This window comes from Hemitrygon akajei, chromosome 27 (genome assembly GCF_048418815.1).
Source record: "Hemitrygon akajei chromosome 27, sHemAka1.3, whole genome shotgun sequence".
NCBI classification, from domain to species: domain Eukaryota; kingdom Metazoa; phylum Chordata; class Chondrichthyes; order Myliobatiformes; family Dasyatidae; genus Hemitrygon; species Hemitrygon akajei.
The window spans coordinates 35,262,465-35,285,091 of record NC_133150.1 but is presented as its reverse complement, the minus strand read 5'-3'; the positions used below and the strand labels follow the sequence as shown (position 1 = coordinate 35,285,091).

General features: G+C 39.6%; 1 protein-coding gene across 2 annotated transcripts in view; it reads right to left on the bottom strand.

Moving 5' to 3' along the window:
• dstyk (dual serine/threonine and tyrosine protein kinase) overlaps positions 1–22,627 on the bottom strand; it is a 71,528-nt gene that overhangs the window by 44,783 nt on the left and 4,118 nt on the right. For both annotated transcript variants that reach the window (XM_073030626.1, XM_073030627.1), the window contains exon 2: positions 8,313–8,698. In XM_073030626.1, the coding sequence (XP_072886727.1) occupies positions 8,313–8,698 (386 nt within the window). The remainder of the gene's footprint in view (positions 1–8,312; positions 8,699–22,627) is intronic.

Sequence of the window (22,627 nt, the reverse complement as noted above, 5' to 3'; positions counted from 1 at the left end):
AAATTACTATGTCCCGGTCAATACCAATCAGATACAGGGCAGAAACTGTAGTGATTTCATTACAGAATCTTCCTGATAACACCTGAAGTTCATTCTTTCTCAATGACAAGTAACTCTCCGTTCACAGTCTTTACTCCAATTGGGCCACAGTTCAGTCATGGGCATATTATAACCAAAATAATGAATGTCAACTTTTCTACTCATCGTACACCACATCTTAGCTCAGTTGCCTTTTCACGAGCGCAGTTGAAATGTGAGCCAATGCATTTCTCTCTCCAATGCCAAAGCCAATCCTTCCTATTTTACAGTGATGTCCAAGATTGATCTCTTTAGATCCCTCTGAGCTCATGAAATTCTCCCCTCATCAATTCTCTCTCGACATTTATGCATTGAATTGAAGTTATGCCAAACTCTAAAAATGGAGTTCAATATATTTGCTGAACTAACTTTTAATTTGCATACAAGAACAACTGCTTGGAACTTGAGCATCTTATGCTCTCTCTCACTAAGGCAGTAAAAGTTTGAGAAAAGGATAGAAAATTCCCAACTTCAAGTCCAGAATCAATAACAAAAACAGTATACACATAAAGCAAATTCAATCATAGCTACTTATCTCAAAAACTGGAGGATTTTTAATCATGAGCTCTAAATGCATTTTTCATCTAGAGGTACATACTACACACTGCTTCTTTCTTCAATGATCAAGGCAACAGGGCACACAAGCCCCATCTGATACTCAAACGGATCATTTCTAAACTTTTCTCATGTCCCAACAACCAACACCACCCATTCATTAGCTCAGTTCTCATTTAAACTAACAATGACAGCAAGGCTTCGATTATTCAATGCACAGATACAAGTAAACAAAAAACATGAGATTACCACCTTCAATTTCTTTAAGTTGTGGCAGTTAATGGAATATAGACTCTGCCCACTGAGAAGCTGCATTAAACGCTGCAACTACATCAAAGAACAGCTAAGTTCCTACTTTGTGTTGTTCATTTCCCCTTCTCCCCACCTCTCTAGCATTTGAAACAAGTTAAACATTATCCTTAATACAGAAGTGGATATTAAGTTTGCAGTTCAATAGCAGAGCGCAAGTTCATTTGTAACAACCTATCATTCAAAACAACTAATCATAAAACAGATAGATTATGCAGATACTAATGATTGTGAGTAACACACAAAATGCTGGTCCAACTCAGCAGCTCAGGCAGCATCTATGGAGGAAAATGAATAGTCAAGACCCTTAACCTCTTTTTTTTTGAAAATGCCTCATGACACTACCGTCAAATAAATTACCATACATTGTACCTCTCACTTGATGCCTGATACAACAAAATGGGTCAAAAATAAGCCAACAGTTTGCAATTTGGGGTTGGACAGTTTTCTGAATAAACTGTGCATAGTGGTGCAGCCTAATTCTTCTATTGATTATATGCTTATCTAGAGATTTTAAATCAGAACATGGTTATTGCTTTAAATGCATGCCAAACTACAAAACTGGGCAGGCTTCCGTTAATTATGCAACATCCAACAAAAACTTGTGTTTTAATGTTCAGTTACTTTTCAAAACAGACACAGATGTGTTGCAACGAGAGTTAGGACAGGAACGGAAATAACTGGAGCCTACAACATTGCAGTTTCCAAATGACTCAGCTTCTATAAGAAACTCATGCATCTGGATATTATCACTACAAGTTATCAAGCACTGGAACCTTTCAAGCTCATTGTAATGATTAAGGTCCACCCAACTTCAGAACATGCTTAGAAGTTTATCAAATGATAGTTTTAAAAAAAAATGATAGCTTACTCAATGTTTACTGCATCTCAGGACTCACCCTTCTGGCACCATATACACGCAGTGGTAACTTCATTTGGAACACCTGCTCGTTAATGCAAATATCTAATCAGCCAATCATGCGGCAGCACTCAATGCATAACAGCATGTAGACATGGTCACAGGTTCCGTTGTTCAGACCAAACATCAGAATGGAGAAGAAATGTGATCCAAGTGATTTTTACTGTGGAATGATTGTTGGTGCCAGAAGGGGTGGTTTGATCATCTCAGAAACTGCTGATCTCCTGGGGTTTTCATGCACAGTCTCTGGAGGAGTTTACAGAGAATGGTGTGGAAAAACATAACACATCCAGTGAGTGGCAGTTCTGTGGGTGAAAACACCTTGTTAATGAGAGAGGCCAGAAGAGAATGGCCAGACTGGTTTAAGCTGACAGGAGGGTGACAGCAACTCAAATAACCACTCTTTACAACAGTGGTGTGCAGAAGAGTATCTCTGAATGCACAACATGTCAAATCTTGAAGTGGTGGGGCTATAGTAGAAGACCACAATGGGTTTCACTCCTGAACCTAATAAAGTGACCAGACTGTCGTTCTTACAAGAATGCGGATACTGTTTCTATTATAATAGCTGGAGTACTTGACTGAATGTTGATTGCAACTACAAATTGTTCTCTGCACTATCAGTTGACCTGATACATGGCTTTGGCAAGATAAACAATCCAACAGGACGTTCATTGATTTACGAGGAAACTGTCAGGAATGGGAACGTTTATCAAGTATGGACAGCACATGCCATTCCTGTCAATGCACAACCAAACTTCTCATTCCAAACAGGCTTCCCAATATTCAACTTGCTTTCAGCTAAAGAGAGAAATGAGAGAAAGGAGGGGAAAAAAGATACCACATAAAGTAAGTATATGTTCAACACAGCATTGTGGGCCAAAGGGCCTCTATTGTGCTGTAGCTTTTCTATGTTTTTATGTTTCTACAACATCAACTTTAGATTGCATTGATTTCAATCAGCACATGTTCTTAAGATTATCAAAAATCATAAACTGCTGTCATGATACAGCTACTTGCACAAACTGATGAAGGGGATTAGATCATATCTCTTTACAAAACTTTTGGATAAAGTAAATCCCAAATCAAAAACAGATTAAAATTTACTATGCTGGTTTGCAGACGATAACACTATAGTGGGCCACACCTCAATCAGTTGGAGTACAGGAAGGTGATTGAGGGCTTAGTGACATTGTACAAGACAGTAACCATTCCCTGAATGTCAACAGAAGAGCTGATCTTTGCCCCCCGAAAGAGGAAGCAGTGCACACACCTGTCTTTATCAAAAAAGTAGAGGTCGAGAGTGTTAAGAGTTCCAAGTTTCAACCTTTCAACATCACCAATAGCCTATCCTGGTCTAACTATGTTAATGTCATTGCCAAGAAAGCTACCCAACACTTCTACTTTTGAGAGAAAAAAAATGACACCTTCCTGTTGACCTTTATTAATTTTTAAATTGATGCACCAGAGAAAGCTGGATGCATAGCAGCTTGGTGTGGGAACTGTTCTGCACTTCACATCACTGAAACCAGTCTCCCTTCTATGGACTGTTTATACTTATTGCTGCCTCAATAGAGCAGCCAGCATAACTGAAAGTGCCACCCACCCCAGACTTGCTCTTCTTTCCTCTCCAGTGGGACAGAAGATAGAAGCCTGAAAGCATGTACCAGTCTCAAGGCCAGCTTCTACTCACTGTTATCAGACTCTCAAACAGACCTCCTGTATGATAAGACTCTTCACCTCTCAATCCATCTCATTATGTTGCACATTATCATTTACTTGCACTGCACTTTTTTTTGTAACCCTTACACTTCGTTCTGCATTACCGTTCGACCTATTCTACCTCAATACATTGTGGAATGATATGATCTGTATGAATATTCAAGACAAGCTTTTCATTGTATCTTAGTACATGTGACAATAAACTAATACCACGATTCTTCAGGTAACACTGTACAGAAAGAACCTGCAACACCTTTTAAATGAATCAATGGGACAAAAATAGATCAATCACTTGTGAATCAACCAGAAAAGTTCAACATTTTCTTTTTAGTGATGTTATTGTCCTATAGATTTGCTAAATATGCCCGCAGGGAAAATAAAGGATCTCAGGGTTGTATGTGGTGACATGCATAATACATTTTACTTTGAACTTTAGACTGGGAAATGTTGACGTTTGTCCTGGCATTTAATTAATTTGAAGTTAACATACAGCTGTAGCTAGAAATTAAAAGACCAAATGGTATTTTGGTTTTTATTCCAAGAAGATTTTAATGCAGGTGTTACGATACCATACTGTCTTATACAATCCATTAGTTACACAAGATCTTCACTACTATGAACAAATTTTTCAGAGCAACTACAGAATCTCTTGTATTTATGTACAATATTAATTTCCTTATCAAGGAAAAGATGTCCTTGCTGGAAGGCATGAAACAGATTCATCAGCAGCACACAAATGCTGGAGCAGAAACTCAGCAGGTCAGGCAGCATCTATGGAAAATAGTGAACAGTTGACATTTCCAGCCTAGACCCTTCTACTGGACAGATTTATCAGACTAGTTTCTAGAATGCCAGATTAGCCATTTGAGAAATTTAATAGACTAGTCCTGTATGCAACCAGTTTAAACAAGAGGTAATCTCACTGCACTGAGAAATTTCTTCACTCAGGTGTTAAATCTTTGGAATTCTCCTCTCCAGAAGGCTATGGAAGCTCAGTCATTCATTTCAACCAAAACTGGTCAATACATTCTATATCAACAGAATTGTGAAAAGTGTGTAAAAAAAAAAGTGCCACAATGATCAATGAATGGCAAAGCATGCTCAAAAATGGCCAGATGGCATACTCCTGCATCTAATTATACCTGTCTTTTTAGAATTGTGTAATGCATTTTTAAAAGTTAAAATTTCCGTAAGTTTTAATGCTCTGGTTATGTTGCAACACAGACAAATGAGAAGTTCAAGCCAGGGGATGATTGGAGGGATCTATTCATTTTTATTCCAAGATATTGCGATCTTGATTCACAGTATAATTTAGGCAAGACTGAAGAATTGTTTACTGTTCAGTAGTTAAAAACATGAAATCTAGGCCAACGTTCATGGCACCAGAACATGTCACACTTTTAAATAATGTTTTCCTCTATGCAACATCAAATAAAAGTGCTGTCTGTTCAAGTTATTACATTCCGAATGGAATGTTGCTAACATACAGCTCACTCAGCTTCCTCACTACCAATCTTTCCTCAAGCCATGAAGGACCAACAAACAGATTACATAACCCTTGATTGAGGGGCTACTAAACCGAGTTTCAAAACACACTGCAAGTCCCAGTTTCTAACCTTGGGTGCCATTGAAAATGATCACATTCCAAACTGCAAATTACCTTCCCCTCTGGTAGTACCATATGAAATCTGTCAACCAACACTGATAAAACAATAATTTTGATGAACATGGAGTCATCATTCACTCTGGTCATGATAAAAAAGGAAAGCTTTAGAATTCTGTATAGAAGTTGACTGATCAGCTCCAGTTGAATCCAGCTTTCCAATTATTGATTCATAGTTTCATAAATTATGAAACATCAATTCGCTATTCCTGTAGTTATTCATGCAGTTTTGGCTTCACTCAGTCCTTCATATAGCTATTTCCAAGCCTTAAAAACCTCTGAAAAAGTTATATTACAGAGGTCCTTCCTCTTGTAACCAGGAGGCTGAAGAGAGCTGGACTACACACATCTGTACTCAAGTCAATTTGCTGATGCACAGTACAGAGCATGCTAAAAAGCTGCAAAGCTTCATGGTATGCAGCACACAGCGGTCAGGAAGGTTCTTCAACAGGTACAGTAGCCAAAGCTGCCCAATGCATCACTGGCACCAGCCTACCCACCACCAAAGACGTACATTCAAAAAGGTGCCAGAAAAGGGTCTGTAACATCATGAAGGATCCCACCCACCCTGCTCACGGACTGCTCATCTCACACCCATTGGGGAGGAGACAATGCAGTACCCACACCAGGCCCACTAGATTCAAAAACAGTCACTTTCCCCAAGCAGTAAAGCTGATCAATACCTCCACCTACAAACCCACTCCACAACACCCACCACCCATCATTTCTTGTCAGTCATTTTATATACAGACACTCCTGAGCCTAGCACCACTCTATGGATATACAGCCAATCTATACAAGCCTTCTTGTATGTATTTATTCAGCATGGGGTTTTTTTACCATGTTCTTTATCTTATGCTTTTTTGTGCTGCATTGGATCCAGACTAACAATTTCATTCTGCTTCACATTTCTGTACTAGAAATGACATTAAACAATCTCAAACCTAAAATTCAGCTGTTATCTTTTGCTGGAACTAGCAGTTTCTCCCTCATCTATGCTCCAAGTTGTGTTTCAAAAAGAAAGGCCAACTAAAATGCAGATCTACAGGTAACTTGCTCACATACACCATTCTTCCTAATGCAAATCAATCTTAAAGCCTTGATCTAAAATGATCTTTTATAGAGTCCGAGTATATCCTCTTCCAACCCCATTTGTCTTTTAAGCTCATTTACATGTTCTGTAAATAAAATTCTGTAAATTTTAACACATTAAAAGGCAAGCTCTTTAAGGTCACAACTTTGCTATGCCTTTAATTATTGTGAATTCCCTTCCCTTTACCTGTTATGCTCCCACCAAATGTATTACCTCAAACTTATCTTGTTCAGCATCCATTTGCCACTTGCACTTTCCCAGGACACAATTTTCTTCTTCATTATGAACTAATCTGTAAATTATATCTGCATATTTCTTAATTACACTAAGTAAATTCAACTTTAAAAATTTAAAATAAATGAATAACAAATAGTCTTATAAAACCCATTTTCAGACTATGGTTTTCTATTATTGAAACATGCCAGTTTTGCCACATTCCCATGGATTTCTTAATGACAGACTGCCTTTTTGAATAGGCTCAGGTTAAATCTGGGTTTGCTGGGCAGCATGGCTCAAAAGGTTGTATCTCAATAATATATAAAATACAACAGCTTCTCTGTAACTGTTATACTATACTCAGTGTTGGCATGTGGCCAGTTGGTTAACGCGTTCCGTCTACTGATCTGAAGGTTGCGAGTTTGAGCCTGGGCTGAGGCTGCATGTGTGTCCTTGAGCAAGGCACTTAACCATACATTGCTCTGCAATGGCACCGGTGCCAAGCTGTATGGGGCCTAATGCCCTTCCCTTGGACAACATCAGTGGCGTGGAGAGGGGAAACTTGCAGCTTGAGCAACTGCCGGTCTTCCATAAAAAAAAACCTTGCCCAGGCTTGTGCCCTGGAAACTTTCCAAGGCGCAAATCCATGGTCTATCAAGACTAACGGAGCCCTACACATACTCTGCATTCTATATTCTTCCTTTCCTTTTGTATTACCTCAAAGTGCATCTAACTGGAATTCTCTGTATACACGGCTTACAAAATGTTTTTCCACAGCATCTTCGTACATATGGCAACAATAAATTGCAAACTGAAGCTTTCTGATTTTTAACATTTGGGTGCAGCTGAGAATGGGCATCTTCTAGATTAATCACTAGAAAATGCCAGCTATCAATTACCGCTTAATTCTGTCAGATATAACCCAAAGAGATATTTGACTGTTCACCTCATCATGGACATAGAACGACTACACCTTCAGTAATAAAACACACAACTTCATAATGCAGTACTGCAATACTATTTACTTTCAACCAACTTTGGATATAACATGCAACTTTACCCAAGATCCCATAGGCTTTTATTTACAAACTTTTTTTTAAGGGAAAAAAAAGTCCACGGCCATTTAACTTCACCTTAAGTATGAAAAAGAAAGCGTCAATGCTCCTTGTCAGACATTGCCAAGTAAAGCAATATCAATATGCCTTAATACGATAAGAAATATGCAGCCCTTCATATCAGTGACTTTACTTAGAATTGTCCACATTAATGGTTATCATAAACACAAAGTACACCGCAGATGCTGTGGTCAAAGCAACATGCACAACAAGCTGGAGGAACTCAGCAGGTCGGGCAGCATCCGTGGAAATGAGCAGTCAATGTTTCGGGCTGAGACTCTTCATCAGGTCTGAAGAGGGAGGGGGCAGGGGCCCTATAAAGAAGGTGGGTGGGGGGAGGATGGGAAGGAGAAGGCTGGTAGGTGCCAGGTGAAAAACCAGTAAGAGGAAAGATCAAGGGGTGGAGGAGGGGAAGCAGGGAGGGGATAGGCAGGAAAGGTGAAGGAGGAACGCAAGGGGAAAGCACTATGGGTAGTAGAAGGCGGAATCATGAGAGAGGTGATAGGCAGCTGGAGGAGGCGGCAGAGTGAAACTGGGATGGGGGAAGGGAGGGGGAGGGAATTACCAGAAGCTGGAGAATTCAATATTCATGCCAAGGGGCTGCAGACTACCCAAACGGTATATGAGGTGTTATCATGTTACCTGCAATAATGGATGGTGTAATGTTATTTCCAAATGAGCTGCACGATTTGCAGGATCTTCACTCTCTTGGATTTCCAGGTCCTCCTCAGGAATGGTGTCCCACTTGCCCTGCTGTGCAACATGATGGTGGACCAATACATAATGTCCGGGCAAAGCCAAGCTAACACTTGTCCTCTTACCATGGGTGAATTTCAGCCGACGCCTTTTACACTTATTTTCATTGCTGCCCTTTATAACTGGCAAGAGCCTTTCACCCATGAGACTGTTCAGTATATGAAACTTGGCCCAGCAACTCTGACCCAGGATCACGATGCAGGGAAAGCAGCCCACTGTTGCTTGGAGGTAGTCCTCTTCATGGCGTGGGAATGATATGCAGCATAAAGCACCTACAAAACAGAAATTAAACATTTGAAATTGTAAACTCACCATGGAATCAATGACATAATGTCTAAACTAATTTCCATACTTGGGGACCTGTACATTTGCCCAAGTCCAGATGTTTAACAAATTAGCAATGAGGTCCATGCTCCTCAACAGAACCAAGAGTTTGACAAGGCTCACAACTGTTAGGAACCACAACTTGTTGGGTGCAAAGTTAAATACAGCCCCAAAGCAATTATGAATGGGAGCTTTCTTCCACTGTTATCAGGTAACTTTCAATTATGCATCAGACATGCCCTACAAGGACAAGAGTATTACATGTAAAATGAACCATCAGCAAGACTAAATGAGATTCAGCACAGATCAATGAACTACAGGTATTCTGGCTCTACTGTGCAGGCTGGAGGAGCAACATTAATACCACTTGTCATTGATAATTCTGTTCAGTGGAATTTGTCTAACAGCTTCTTTGTATCCACATACCAAAAAAAGGAATTTTGGTCCATCAAGCCTGAGGGGCATCTAATATCCAACTTATATCATCTCAGTTCCATCAACTTAACCCCCAAACCCCCCACCATGCAACCTCCAGCCAACATACATAGTGCAGTTTACCTGCCTAACGAATCTACATTTGTACCAGCTAGCATCTCAATGGGATAAGAAGAGAAACCAGAGCATCAGGGAGAAACCAAATTTGTCTTCGGGAGAATGTGCTAACTCCACACAGTTGAGGATCAAACCTCAATACCTGGAGCTGCCAAGAGCTTTACAAAGCAATTTTTAAAAAAAAATTAAATATGCACCTCTGGTGTCGGAGAACAATAAAGCAGCATATTTATCCCCATTCACTCAGACCAGCACACCATTTGGGCAATTAGATTTCCTCATCAGAATGATTAAACCATGGCGAATGAGCTACAGTGCTTCACAGTGAAATCAATTCAAGCAAGGATAACTTCTGATCTGAGTATTTCCACATTTGCTTCTAATCTTTTTCTCTAATATCTACAGCTGCATTTTCCAAAGGGTTGAAAGGGTTTTCCCTTTCCTCAATGAGGTGCTTCCACATTTTGCATCCTTTTATCAAGCTATCATTTCCCAGTTTTCATGTGTGTATACAAGTCCTGCAACTCAACATCAAGGTACCACTAACCTCAGAGGCTATTGAAAAGGCCATAAAAAAAGATTGGGAATACATTATTACATTAAATGACAAACTCATCAATTGTCAACTCTTTATTAACTACAGTTTGGCATTACCTCAAAACTAATCATTAAGGTTCAAGACCTTAGCCTCAATACCTCCTTGTGCAATTGGGTCCCGGATTTCCGCAACCACAGACCCTAGTAAGAATGGATTGGCAACAACTCCTCCACGAGTTCAAACAGTACAAGTGCACCATGAGACTTCGCCCCCTGCTCTACTTGCTTTACACTTATTACTGGGTGGCTAAACACAGCTCCAATGCCATTTTTAAGTTTGCTGACGTCTCCACTATCATAGGCTAAATTAAAGGTGGTGACAAATCAGCATCTCAGAGGGCAATTAAAAATCTGGGTGAGTGGTACCACGGCAACTACCTCTCACTCAATGTCTGCAAGACCAAGGAGCTGATTAATGACTTCAAGAGAAGGAAACCAGAGGTCCACGAGCCAGTCCTTGCAGGATCAGAAGTGAAAAGTGTCAGCAACTTTGTTAAAACCTTGGTGTTAACATTTTGAAGGACTATCCTGGTTTGAGCATGCAAATGCAATTACAAAGAAAGCACAACGCCTCTTTGACAAACTTCTTTAGATGTGGGAAGAATAGAAAACTGACTGGCTGCATCAGAAATTCCTACAGTCCAGTCATTCATGGGTATAGCCCATTATATGCTACATGAAGCATTCTTGCAGGAAAGTAGCCTCCATCATCAGGGGCTCTCACCACCCAGGCCACGTTCTCTTCACACTGCTGCCTACAGGAAGGTGATACAGGAACCTCAGAACTCAACACCAGGTTCAGGTACAGTTACTACACCTCAACCATCATGTTCTTGAACCAAAGGGGTAACTTCACTTGCCCCATCATTAAAATGTTCCCACAACCAATGGACTCACTTTCTCTTAACCTCATGTTCTCGATATTTATTGCTTATTGTGAAAGACAAAGTTGCTGAATAATATAATTTTAAATGGGCCAATACTGGGATGATATTCACTCTGCTTTGATGTTCAGAGTAAAAGTCATGGTCTCAAAATAAAACTGAACCTTTCAGCAATGGGAGAAGAAATTTCTTCAGAAGTTAGTGTCCCTTCAGACTATTCTATCCAATGCAGATTTGGATAGACTTTTGGATATTAATCATACTAAGGCAAGGAGTTACAGCCAGCTTTAACATGATCATGAATCCTGGAGGAGACAAAGAGCTAAATAACCCACTACTGCTTTTTAAAACCATTAAATTCAAAGATTTAACAGTGAACCATGAGCCAAAATAAGACAAGGAATTAGACAGTGCAATGGCCTAGACAGAAAGATGAACAGGCAGAAGCTAGTTCTCAGAAACAGTGTTTTTTATAGGGCTAAGAAACTGGAAGAGCACAGCATGAAAATCAGATGGATTAATAAAATTAATCCACGTTTTTAAAACAGGGGATGCTTCTTTTTTTCAAGCTTGCCAAGTGCCTTTAGTAATATACGTGTTTTACTGAGTTTAAAGTATGCTTCTGAACAATTATTCAGTATGCAATTTTAATGTGCTCTTGACTCAAAGAATTTTACCCACATTGCTCTGTTTTGTGATGTATTAAACAGTTAATAAATAAAACTTACTCTAACTATTAATGGCCTTCGCTCTAAACTTAATCAGCATTTAACTGCAGGATTTGCCTTCTTATACTCAGCACAATTTGTTCTTTACTCAGGTTTTATTATTAGTTGCAAAAGAGCCTGATAAAGCTAATAAATCTAAACAATATATGATCAATACATAAACAGAGAAGCATATCCACACAAAGCAAAATACTGAAATACAACCAAATTCATTTTGAAGATTATCTTTAAAAAACAAGATCCTCAAATGAGGTCAGATGATCACAAGTGTATGAACTAGAATTTTTGCCATAAAGCAGATGAAAGCTCTACATAGATCTTCAATAATACATCTTTATTCTAAAATTCATACATTAATTTGAACCTTATTCCAGCATTAACTTCGCTCAAACTTGTATCCAAAAGTAAGAGTTTCCCCAAGTCATTAAGTAATATTTATGACAAAAATGTTAAGCATGCCTTGGATCAAAGACATTACTGAACTTCTGGATTGCACACAGGTTTTTCCACTACATGTGCAACACCTGGGTAGCTGTAAATCCTTCACTGAATTAACAGCTAACCTTCAACAAGAATCATTTAGTGAACCATATTGCACTGAACTCATTTTGACAATTCATTTCAGGGATCAGGAATGACAGAGCTGCATGGAAGAAGGGAAGCCCCGAAGGAGAAGCCCTCCTTTTTTAAACAAAGGGGCTTCCCTTCTTCCACCATTAACGCTGCTCTCAAACGCATCTCTCCTATTTCATGCACATCTGCCCTCACCCCATCCGCCCACCACCCCACTCGGGATAGGGTTCCCCTTGTCCTTACCTACCACCCAGGTCCAACGTATAATTCTCCGTAACTTCTGCCACCTTCAACGGGATCCCACTACCAAGCACATCTTTCCCTCCTCCCCTCTTCCTGCTTTCTGCAGGGATTGCTCCCTACGCGGCTCCCTTGTCCACTCGTCCCCCCCACCCCCATCCCTTCCCACTGATCTCCCTCCTGGCACTTATCCTTGTAAACGGAACAAGTGCTACACCTGCCCTTACACTTCCTCCCTCACCACCATTCAGGGCCCCAGACAGTCCTTCCAGGTGAGGCGACACTTCACCTGTGAGTCGGCTGGTGTGGTATACTGCGTCCGGTGCTCCCAGTGTGGCCTTTTATATATTGGTGAGACCTGACGCAGACTGGGAGACTGTTTCGCTGAACACCTAAGCTCTGTCCGCCAGAGAAAGCAGGATCTCCCAGTGGCCACACATTTTAATTCCACATCCCATTCTCATTCTGATATGTCTATCCATGGCCTCCTCTACTCTCAAGATGAAGCCACACTCAGGTTGGAGGAACAACACCTTATATAGTGGCTGGATAGCCTCCAACCTGTTGGCATGAACACTGACTTCTCTAACTTCCATTAATGCCCCTTCTCACCCCATCCCTGATATATTTAGTTCCCCCCTCCTTTTTCCTTCCCTCTCTTTCTGCGCATTACTCTGCCTGTTCTCCATCTTCCCCTGGTGCTCCCCTCCCCCTTTCTTTCTCCGTAGGCCTCCCGTCCCATGATCCTTTCCCTTCTCCAGCTCTGTATCCCTTTTACCAATCACCTTTCCAGCTCTCAGCTCCACCCCACCCCCTCCGGTCTTCTCCTATCATTTCACATTTCCCCCTCCCCCTCCTACTTTCAAATCTCTTACTATCTTTCTTTTCAGTTAGTCCTGACAAAGGGTCTCGGCCTGAAACGTCGACAGCACTTCTCCCTATAGATGCTGCCTGGCCTGCTGCGTTCCACCAGCATTTTTTGTGTGTTGTTTGAATTTCCAGCATCTACGGAATTCCTCATGTTTGCTAATTAAAACAAGCAATTCATTTTTGCTCAAGTTCACATGTATTGTTACTCCAATGTATTTAGATAGTTAACGGCCTTCATAACCTTCATGAGTAGAAAATAAGGATTCATTCAGTGCCCTTTGGGTAGGAAATCTATTGAATGATCAATTCTGTTTCTTGGAATTAACCCGAACTCCAGACTGTCCAGCTGGGCAAAACTTTGTCTAATCAGATTTCTCAGTTATACTAACTTTCATTCTTCAAAAGAAGATTTTAACCTCAGAAGGCAAAACATTACCTTAAGAATCCATCTGATTTCACTTGTGTTGCATTCCACTACTGCAATTAGATTCTTCCTTGGCTAGGAAGATTACACCTGCAGACCATTTTCCAGTCAATTTCAACGCTCTCTGTAACCACAGTTGGATTTCTTTATTGTGAGTACATTTGAATACGTAACAAAGGACATCTCAGAGTTTACCTAATTTCTTGATGTAGCTGCAAATTTACTTTCGGATAAATTGCACACAACAACATCCAGGTTCCACAGGAAAGCAGACTCCATTGAAAGTCTCAACACGTGAAGACTCATGTTCCATGCAACTTGATATTTTTGAACACATTAATCTATGTCCATGCCCCTTTCACTTGTCCAGCCTACATCCTCACGAAACATCTCTGCAGCCCTTCAAACACCCATGACCCAGTTCACTACTATCAAAGATCGATGTGGCACTTAATCCACATCCAAATCACCTGAAGATATTAAATAGCAGAGGCCCCACCAACAAATGTGTGATTGATGATTGGCATAGACTTCTTTTCCACAATGTCACCATGACCACCAATCCCAATGGCAGCCCACTATCCAGTCACCCAAACTGAAATAATTTGTGTCTTCTATTGATTAACCAATCTTCAATACACGCCAGTTAACTACTACTAAACCTCGGGTGCTCAAATTCTATGAAACTTCAGGTGGCAGTTAATTTTCAAGTTCCCTTTAATTCATAATTTCCAAAATTTCCTGACTTATTCTGCCAGTTACATCCTCAAAACATTCATCAAAAAAATTCCCCTCATAAATCCATATTAATCCCACTCCCAAACTCTTCAGTGATTGCTCAATAAGTTAACCATTGCTAAATATTACATTATTTAGCCTTCAGTTTCAATTCATCTCTCCAATTAGATGTAATAAATGTTACTTTTTAATCTGTGAGAACCATTGAATATGTGCAATTTTGCACCCAATATCTGCAGAAACACTTTTAAACCTTCAGGATACAAGATTTCAGGTCCTAGAGATAGTTATGTTTTCTTTGAAAACTCCAAATATAAAACCTAAATTAAGGAAAAACAAGGCCAGGAGATAACTGGTGTTTGTTCATTTTTTTTTAAACTTGAAGTATGATGTGGTGGCATTATGACACATGACATTCATATACTATCACATATAACCCTTAAAACAAAGAGTTCTTAAACAATATTACTCAAATATAACTGAATTATTAAATTCAACACTCATCCCTGCTCAGCTATAAATTTCAACTCAATACAAAATGCATCTCAACAATGTACACAGTATATACTATAAAACACCAACTATATAGACATCCACAGCAGAGAAAATTTTAAGATGTCCCATTCAGGCCTAAAGATTTAATCATTGTGAAGGATTTCTTACTCTTGTGGGATAATGTCTTTCCTGAACAGGGAGATCACTCTGCTGGGCAGGTGAGTCTTGTGGCTGTGAAACAATCTTAGGCTCTGGTGCAGATGCAACTCCAAAAATAAGCCTATTATAGCGATAAAGCCTTTTGTGAGTCTTTCTGGTGAAAAGTACTTTAGACTCTCCTTCCATCTCCATCTGTAGGTAGGCCTCAGCCAAGTCCACATTGCTGAAGTGGTGTCCTTCAAAAAGGTTTGCAAAGATATCTTCTACCCTGGGCAGAGGATACTGATCCACTTTCAGTACCTTGAAATCACCACAAATCCTGGCAGACACATTCTTCTTGGCTACTGGGACCCACTAACAATGCCCCTGGGCTCCACTCAAACTGAGAAAGAATTCATTTAGCCTCCATGTGATCCAGCTTACTGGCTTTTTTTTTTAAATTACAGATAGTACAAAGACAGGATGGGCTTTCCAAAACTTGGGTGTGGCATTTTCATTTAACAGTATTTTACCCTTGATATGTTTGAGTTGTCCAATGCCATCCTTGAACACTGCTGTGGCATCATTCGCTTGCAGCTGACTCTATTACAGGGGATATGGCATGCAGATGATAGCTGGATCTTCAATAAAGTTACAGTTGTCTCAACCACTCACATTCTCAAAATGCTGGCCCTCTTGTGTTTTTTTTAAAAACACATACAAGCCCGAAGTGGCTTATGGTTGTTGTATTTCACTGTAACAAATGTCATTCCCACAGGAGTTGTCTTTTCTCCAGTACAAGTTCTTCACTGAATATCTGCAGGCTTCAGTTTAGTATCTTCGAAGTACCATTCAAACTCATGTTGTAGAATGATTGAAACAGCTGAACCTGTGTCCAATTCCATTTTAATTAATTTGACATTCACTCCTGTTCTAAGCAATACTGCTTGTGTCTTGCTTTCACATTGTAAATTTCAAGGCTACCCAGTCCTGTCACTCTCATCATTATCAGATTTTATCAATATCATGCAGATCAGTGCCCTTTTTAAAACTAAAACTTGACTTTTTAGCTTTTTCTTTTCCCTGTGCAATCCACTTATTTTTGTCTGCCCAACATGCTCTTTGTATGTGTCCTACTTTGTAAATTTGGCCTTGTTCTGCATTGTTCTGGAGTACGCAAGCCCCTGTCAAAATGGTAACCTGGCTGGTTTCTGTTTGGACGTTGCCATTTTGTTCACGCTCACTTTCATTCCTGACTGCAACTCAATTGTCTCTGTCTATTGTTTCCATTGATACAGATATTTCAACTGCTCTTCTACACGTGAGCTGTGCTTCAGTTGGGAGACATTTCTAAATGCTTTCTTTCACAATTCCACAAACTAAATGCTCTTAATGCATCATTAAACTAATCACTGAATTTACAATGCTCAATCTCTTCAATTCAGCCACATATGCTGAAATGGACTCCCCTTCATTTTGATTCCGTGTATGAAATCTAAAGTGTTCTGCAATCAGCAATGGTTTCTATTCTAAATGTTCCTGCAAAATTTTCATGATGTCAGCAAAGCTAATTTTGGCTGGTTTGGTTGGAGAAGTTGAATTTATGAGCAAACTGTATACCTTTAAACCCAATGCACTAAGCAAAATTGGCACTTGCTTCTTACTGGATGTTCCATTTCCTTCAAAATAATGCTCAATTAGCTCAGTATACAAGAGCCAGTCGTCCATTGAGCCACTGAACACATATCTTTCTGATGGAGCCAGCTGTTTCTGCTCTTTTTAAATTTAGTATCACATGATATTCACTGTTTATCAACTCCAAAACTCTATTTTCTGCCTTTTAAAAAATAAATGACAGTCTCTGTCCATTCCCAAAGAGACACGCACTACACTGTTTATTTCTTCACCCGACTGTTTCTCATTTTTTTTTAAAAGTCTAACATCTCACTTTGCTTCACCAGGTAGGTAGGTAGTAGTCATCTCTGGTTCATTTAAACCTTGCTTGTTGCTACTGTTTTGCTCCAAAACAAAAATAAACCTAATTGAAAGGAAAGCAAGGGGAGCCAGAAGATAACTTGTTTATGTTTATTTACTTAAAGTGAGGCAATTACATATGACGTGATGGTGAGTATGTCATCCACATACTATTACATATAACCTGTAATGAATTGAATAGGAATAAGAATGCTTAAATATATCTACAATATTTCAAATATTACTGAAATTAAATACACCAGAGATGCATTGATGTTTATGATCATAAATTTCCCAGTCATTTCAGACTGTGATGAGAATTAATTTCTTCACCCACAAAGTGGAAAATCTCCTTACCAAATAGAGTATTGAAAGCTTATTAGCTCACGAGCTTCAATGTGCTTTCCATTAATTTCAAAAATCCATTGATATGTGTTAGTGCAGGAAATTGACACCAAGGAAAACTATCAGCCTGTTAATTGCGCCAATATGTTTTTAAGTTATGCAGTTCTCTTTCAACTTATTCCCTGTAGAATGATTTGAAATGCTTAATGTTTATTTTGAACAAAACAAATTCAAGTTCACTCTTCCCCTTGGGTCTATAAACTGCTCCAATTTAATAGAAATTTACCAACTGACGCTGCAAACGGGCTCTCAAATCATAGGTTTGGACATATGCTCACAGAACCAAATCACAAGCAGAATTTTAAATTACCATATCATACATCAGATCCAGCAGACTATTCATATGCATAACTGTAAAGTTATTACAATAAAGAGACTGTTTCATCTCCATCCACTCAGGAAGTTCCCTTAGGAGTTATTGCTCAATGTTAAATCTTCAGAGCAGTGTCTACAGCACATTCACAGTAGTAATGCAACCAAAGGTTAACCTGATCAGCTTCTATGGTTTGAAATAGCTTCCAAGCTCCTTAGGTTTGGAATATTACCAGCAAGATAAAGAGTTCATCTATCAAGACTACAAAAATTTCGTTAGATCATGTTTCACCCAACTCTGATTTTCTATGCATAAACGCACCTTTTCACTCACCTGCATGTCCGTGATACGTCAAAAAGTAATCCCAATTGCCAGTTAGGAAAATAATGTGAAAGGTAAACATTAATTCCTTAAAGTGCTGCTAGATACTCTTAAATTCAGATCAAAAATTCTGAGTTTCTATGAAGTTTAGAAGATAACCAAGTTCAAGGCCAGGATAGAATTAATTAAGTTACTTTTTAAAGTCTAAGACTAAATGTTACAGACTACAGTCTTTTGGGGGGGGGGGGGGGGGGGGGGGAGAGAAAAAGACGTTTAAAACCAGCATTTAAGCTGCATATTTTTCCTCAATGCTGTCTGAATTATATAAGAAATGACACTAAAAAATTTGTTTTGAATGCAGAACAAAATGCACATTTTAAATTGCAGAGGTGAGGTCAAATAGGCATATTTCATCTTTTAATGCGGTCGAATTCTCTCCTAGAGGAAACACTTTTCTATTTAGAGCAATACGGAATAAGTATAAAAATCTATATCTACATTAAATATTTCCAAATTGGATGATGCAGAAATTTGAACATGCAACAATTATGGAGGTGCTCACACCAGGCATTGTTTATTTAATCAAAACCACATTTTGGCTTCTGCAGGAATATCCAGTGCTAATTTGAAATTTCTTAACCAAGCCAATAATACAATTCTGCAAGCATAAATTTCAATCCAAAACTTACACTGGCGGGTAACGTTATTGTGCTCCATGATTTGCAGTCACAATCAGGCAAAGTTCCTCAATTGTCTCACATTAAATGGCCACGACCAGTTCTCATCCATTTTAGTGGTTTTCATATGTTTAACATCAAGGCAGATAGTTTTTTTTTGTCCATGGCATAAAAAAAGATTGTGACCCCTTGCTCTGAAGCTTCCCCAAGTAACTTAAAATGTTCTTGTAGCTGCTTCAACCACTTCCACGTTCCACATACAAACCACCGTCTGAATGAGGTTACCCATAAGGTCCCTTTTAAATCACTGCCTTCTCAATTTTGTTAAATTTTCCTCAGGGGTGGAAAGGGTCTGTGTGAATTCATCCTATGGGCCTCATGATTTTCTACACCTTTAAAGTCAAAATCATAGCCTGTAGGAATACAGGAGGATCAAGGTAAGTAAATCTGGACATATATCAACCCCACAGCACTAGCCTAGTAATCCACACAAAATTTAAGTACACTGACCAGTCGATTAAAATTTCCACGTACTTCGTAACATCTTGAAATACATTCCAATAATGCATATAGGTAGGTTTATTGACAGTCCTACTGATGGAGTCAAGATGGATGGGGAGCAGACAAAAGCTTCAGTGGTTTGGTGAGCAAGTTCAGGAACCTTCAGGCTGCAATCATCAATAGTGGAAGAAAGGGAAAAAAATCATAATGAGCAAAAATCTCAAATTGGAGTGCTGGCATCCTCAAGATCATAAGATGAGAGCTACAGAACTGCCAACTTAAGTGATCGAACAATACCTGTCAGACTTGATTTAGCCCAGAAGAAAACAGCATCAATAATGATAATCACAGACTTGCTTTGTTCTTCCCAGTGTTTACTTGGAGAACATTCAGCTCATCATGAGATGACAACTTGTACACCAAACTGAGATAGCCAAGGAGTTGAAAGATAAAGGGTGACATGATGCTGGGTACTGACAATGTACTTCACACCATGACTGCTGGTAAAATAACACACTCGTTGCAATAGCTGAATAGCAAAGGACACGAGGGTACAAAGGGTAGTTTAAGAAAGAATTTGAATAAGCAAATAACAATAGGAAAATCATTACTGCCAGTATCTACTGATTAGGAGGAAAAAAATGCAGTTTCTCACCCACCTTCACCCTACCTTTTGCTGTTTCAAAAGATCCTATGCAACTTCATTTGAAAAGACAATCATCTGCCTTTACAGCAAATGTTGCCACCACAACATACATTTTTCAGTCAAGCATCTGCTGGAACTGAAGTGCAAAAAAAAACTGCTGGAAAAAACTCAGCAGGTCAAGCAGCATTTATGGAGGCAGAGGGATGGTCAACTCTTCGGGAATGTAGAGAAGAGAACTGCTATATAAACAAGAGAGTAAGGTGTGATACAGAGGCAAGTAGGCAAAAGGTGATTGAAGATGAGGGGAGGATAATGAGCAGGTGAAGCTAGATGGTGGTGAAGGAGGAGGATAGACAGAGACTGATAGATGAAGGGTAGAACCCAAAAAGGGAGGAGATAGAAAAGGTCAACTATATACAATAACCTCAGGTAGACTGCTGTGAGGGCGATGGGCACTGGAAAAAGGTGGGAGAGCATCATGAGTAAATGACAAAGTGGAGAGGGATGGGAAAGTGATTCTTCTGGGCTGAGTAGCTGAGCTACACATGAAGGCCAAGAGCTGGACTTGGTTGTCAGAGGCTATTTTAGGCACAAGCCATCAGGAGCATATAGCAACAGGTAGTGGGAGCTCATCTCCACTTTCTTAGTTGCCATAGCCCCCACACCTGGCTATGGCAACTTTAAGAAACCAATTCCTTCATATAACTAACAATATTAATTAAACAAAATACTGGGCGGGAAAGATGGTGACCGAAAACAGTGCCAAGGCAGGTTATCACAATATCCACACACTAGGACCTTGTCTTGCACTATAATGCAGAGAATCTTCAGTCCCCTCATGAAAACTGAAGTACATACTGTACACCTTTGCAGATGGAGAAGACATACTTGAATTCCAGCAACTATGCCAAGAACATAGCACCAATTCAGTGCAATTCCTTACGAGCTGTTGGAAATATGGACTGAATCCATGCCCTCTACTGAAACTCTGCACTCACAAGTTATCTTCAACATGGACAGGACTGGGGAAAGCAGTACAGCCCGTCAACGTAGAACTCAAGATTGCTGGGGCTTTCAACCCCACGTGTTAACAGTTTGCCAGGGTTTTCAACAACCCTCTATCCCATTCTGCTGCAACTGATGAGGGCTGCTGTCCCCTTCCTTTGTTTGGCTGCAGAGTTTTTGTAAACCATTGTCTCTCATGGCATCAAGCTCAACAGCTGGCACCCACTGAACTTGTTATCAATGATAAGTAACCCCACTGGGGAGACTATGCATCCAAACAAACTGGGAAAACTGTAGCAAAAAGTAACAACAGCTGTTATTACATGAACATGGCCATTTGAGTGACTGTACAATCCCAGGAATATGCAAACTCATGGAACTGGTGAAAGATCATGTCAGCCAGGGCACACTGTGTGCCATGCCAATAACGGGTGGCTGCCCCATTTGCCCCAACCCACTCATCGCCTTGACAGCACATTATGTGGTGGTAAGATCACAGTAGATATCGGTGCTGCTTCAGTACCAAAGGGTGGATCTCAAAGGTTCCCTGAATAGCGCCTGTAACAAATCACTCCAGACATTTTAAAACAATACCTTTCAGCTGTGGTTCCATTCTTACTGCCAACACTGGAAACTCACCCCGAGTTGCAAGATAACCACATACAGAAGTTATTGGGCCTAGAATAAAATTCTACAACTGCAATGTTTAAAATCAATTTCCTCCACAAATGCTGCCTGACCCCACTGAATTCCTCCTGCATAAAAAAGATCATAGAAACTAACTCATTCAAGCGACACACACAAAATGCTTCAGTCCTGCTGAATAGTCTCGGCCCGGAACGTCGACTGTACTTTTCTCCCCACAGATGCTCTCTGCCCTGCTGAGTTCCTCCAGCATCTTGTGTGTTGCTTGGATTTCCAGCATCTGCAGATTTTCTCTTGTCATTGAAGTGAAATCTTTTCCTCTTCCATTAAGTGAGCCATTTGTTTCTCTTAAGAAACAATCAAAAGCAATGAGAAAGGAATGACAGTGGAAATCAAGTATAAATAGGGCTAGTGAACCATGGGCAGAAAACAACATACAATTTTGTGTAAAAGCACGTCAAAGTCTTGGCTTTGAAATGTCTTTCATAACATGAGAAAGCATTAAACTATGACTCAACATGGAATTGATTTATTTAGCCATTAATGGCTTCTCCTAATGCACTGGTAGCACTGCATTTTAACAGAGTATTGAACCAAAAAATATTGCAGCTATCAGTCATGATTTGTCAAGATTAAGTTTCACAGAACGTACACTGCATTTAACAATTTAACTGTTGTGTCAGAAACATCAACATGACCCAGTAATCATAAGCTTTGTTACTGCCATTATTGGAAAACCTATCATCAAATATTCCAGGCTGACAAGACTGAACATGCACAATGGCTGTTCAGATCATTTTTATTACTTCTGTTGAGGACAAAATGTAATTAACCACTAGTTCATCTTCCTTTTTTTTTAAAAAAAACATGGCTTAGAAAATGCTATGTATATATAATGCTGACTAAAGCAGGCAGATCACTTCTACCAACTTAAGGAAAAGTACCTGGCTAACAAATACCCCAGGTAGTGTATTTTTCTGCTTCACAGGTTACAAGTTTTCTTTGAAGTGGCAAAAATAGTACTCTGACACCAAAATTTGAGATTTGGCGAGAAAAAGATTTAGTAGTGTTTCAAGGCTGCATTGAGGAATTATGCATCCTTCAGCAAATGTGAAATTTCACCACTCCCTGCTATTGATGAGTGTTTACAT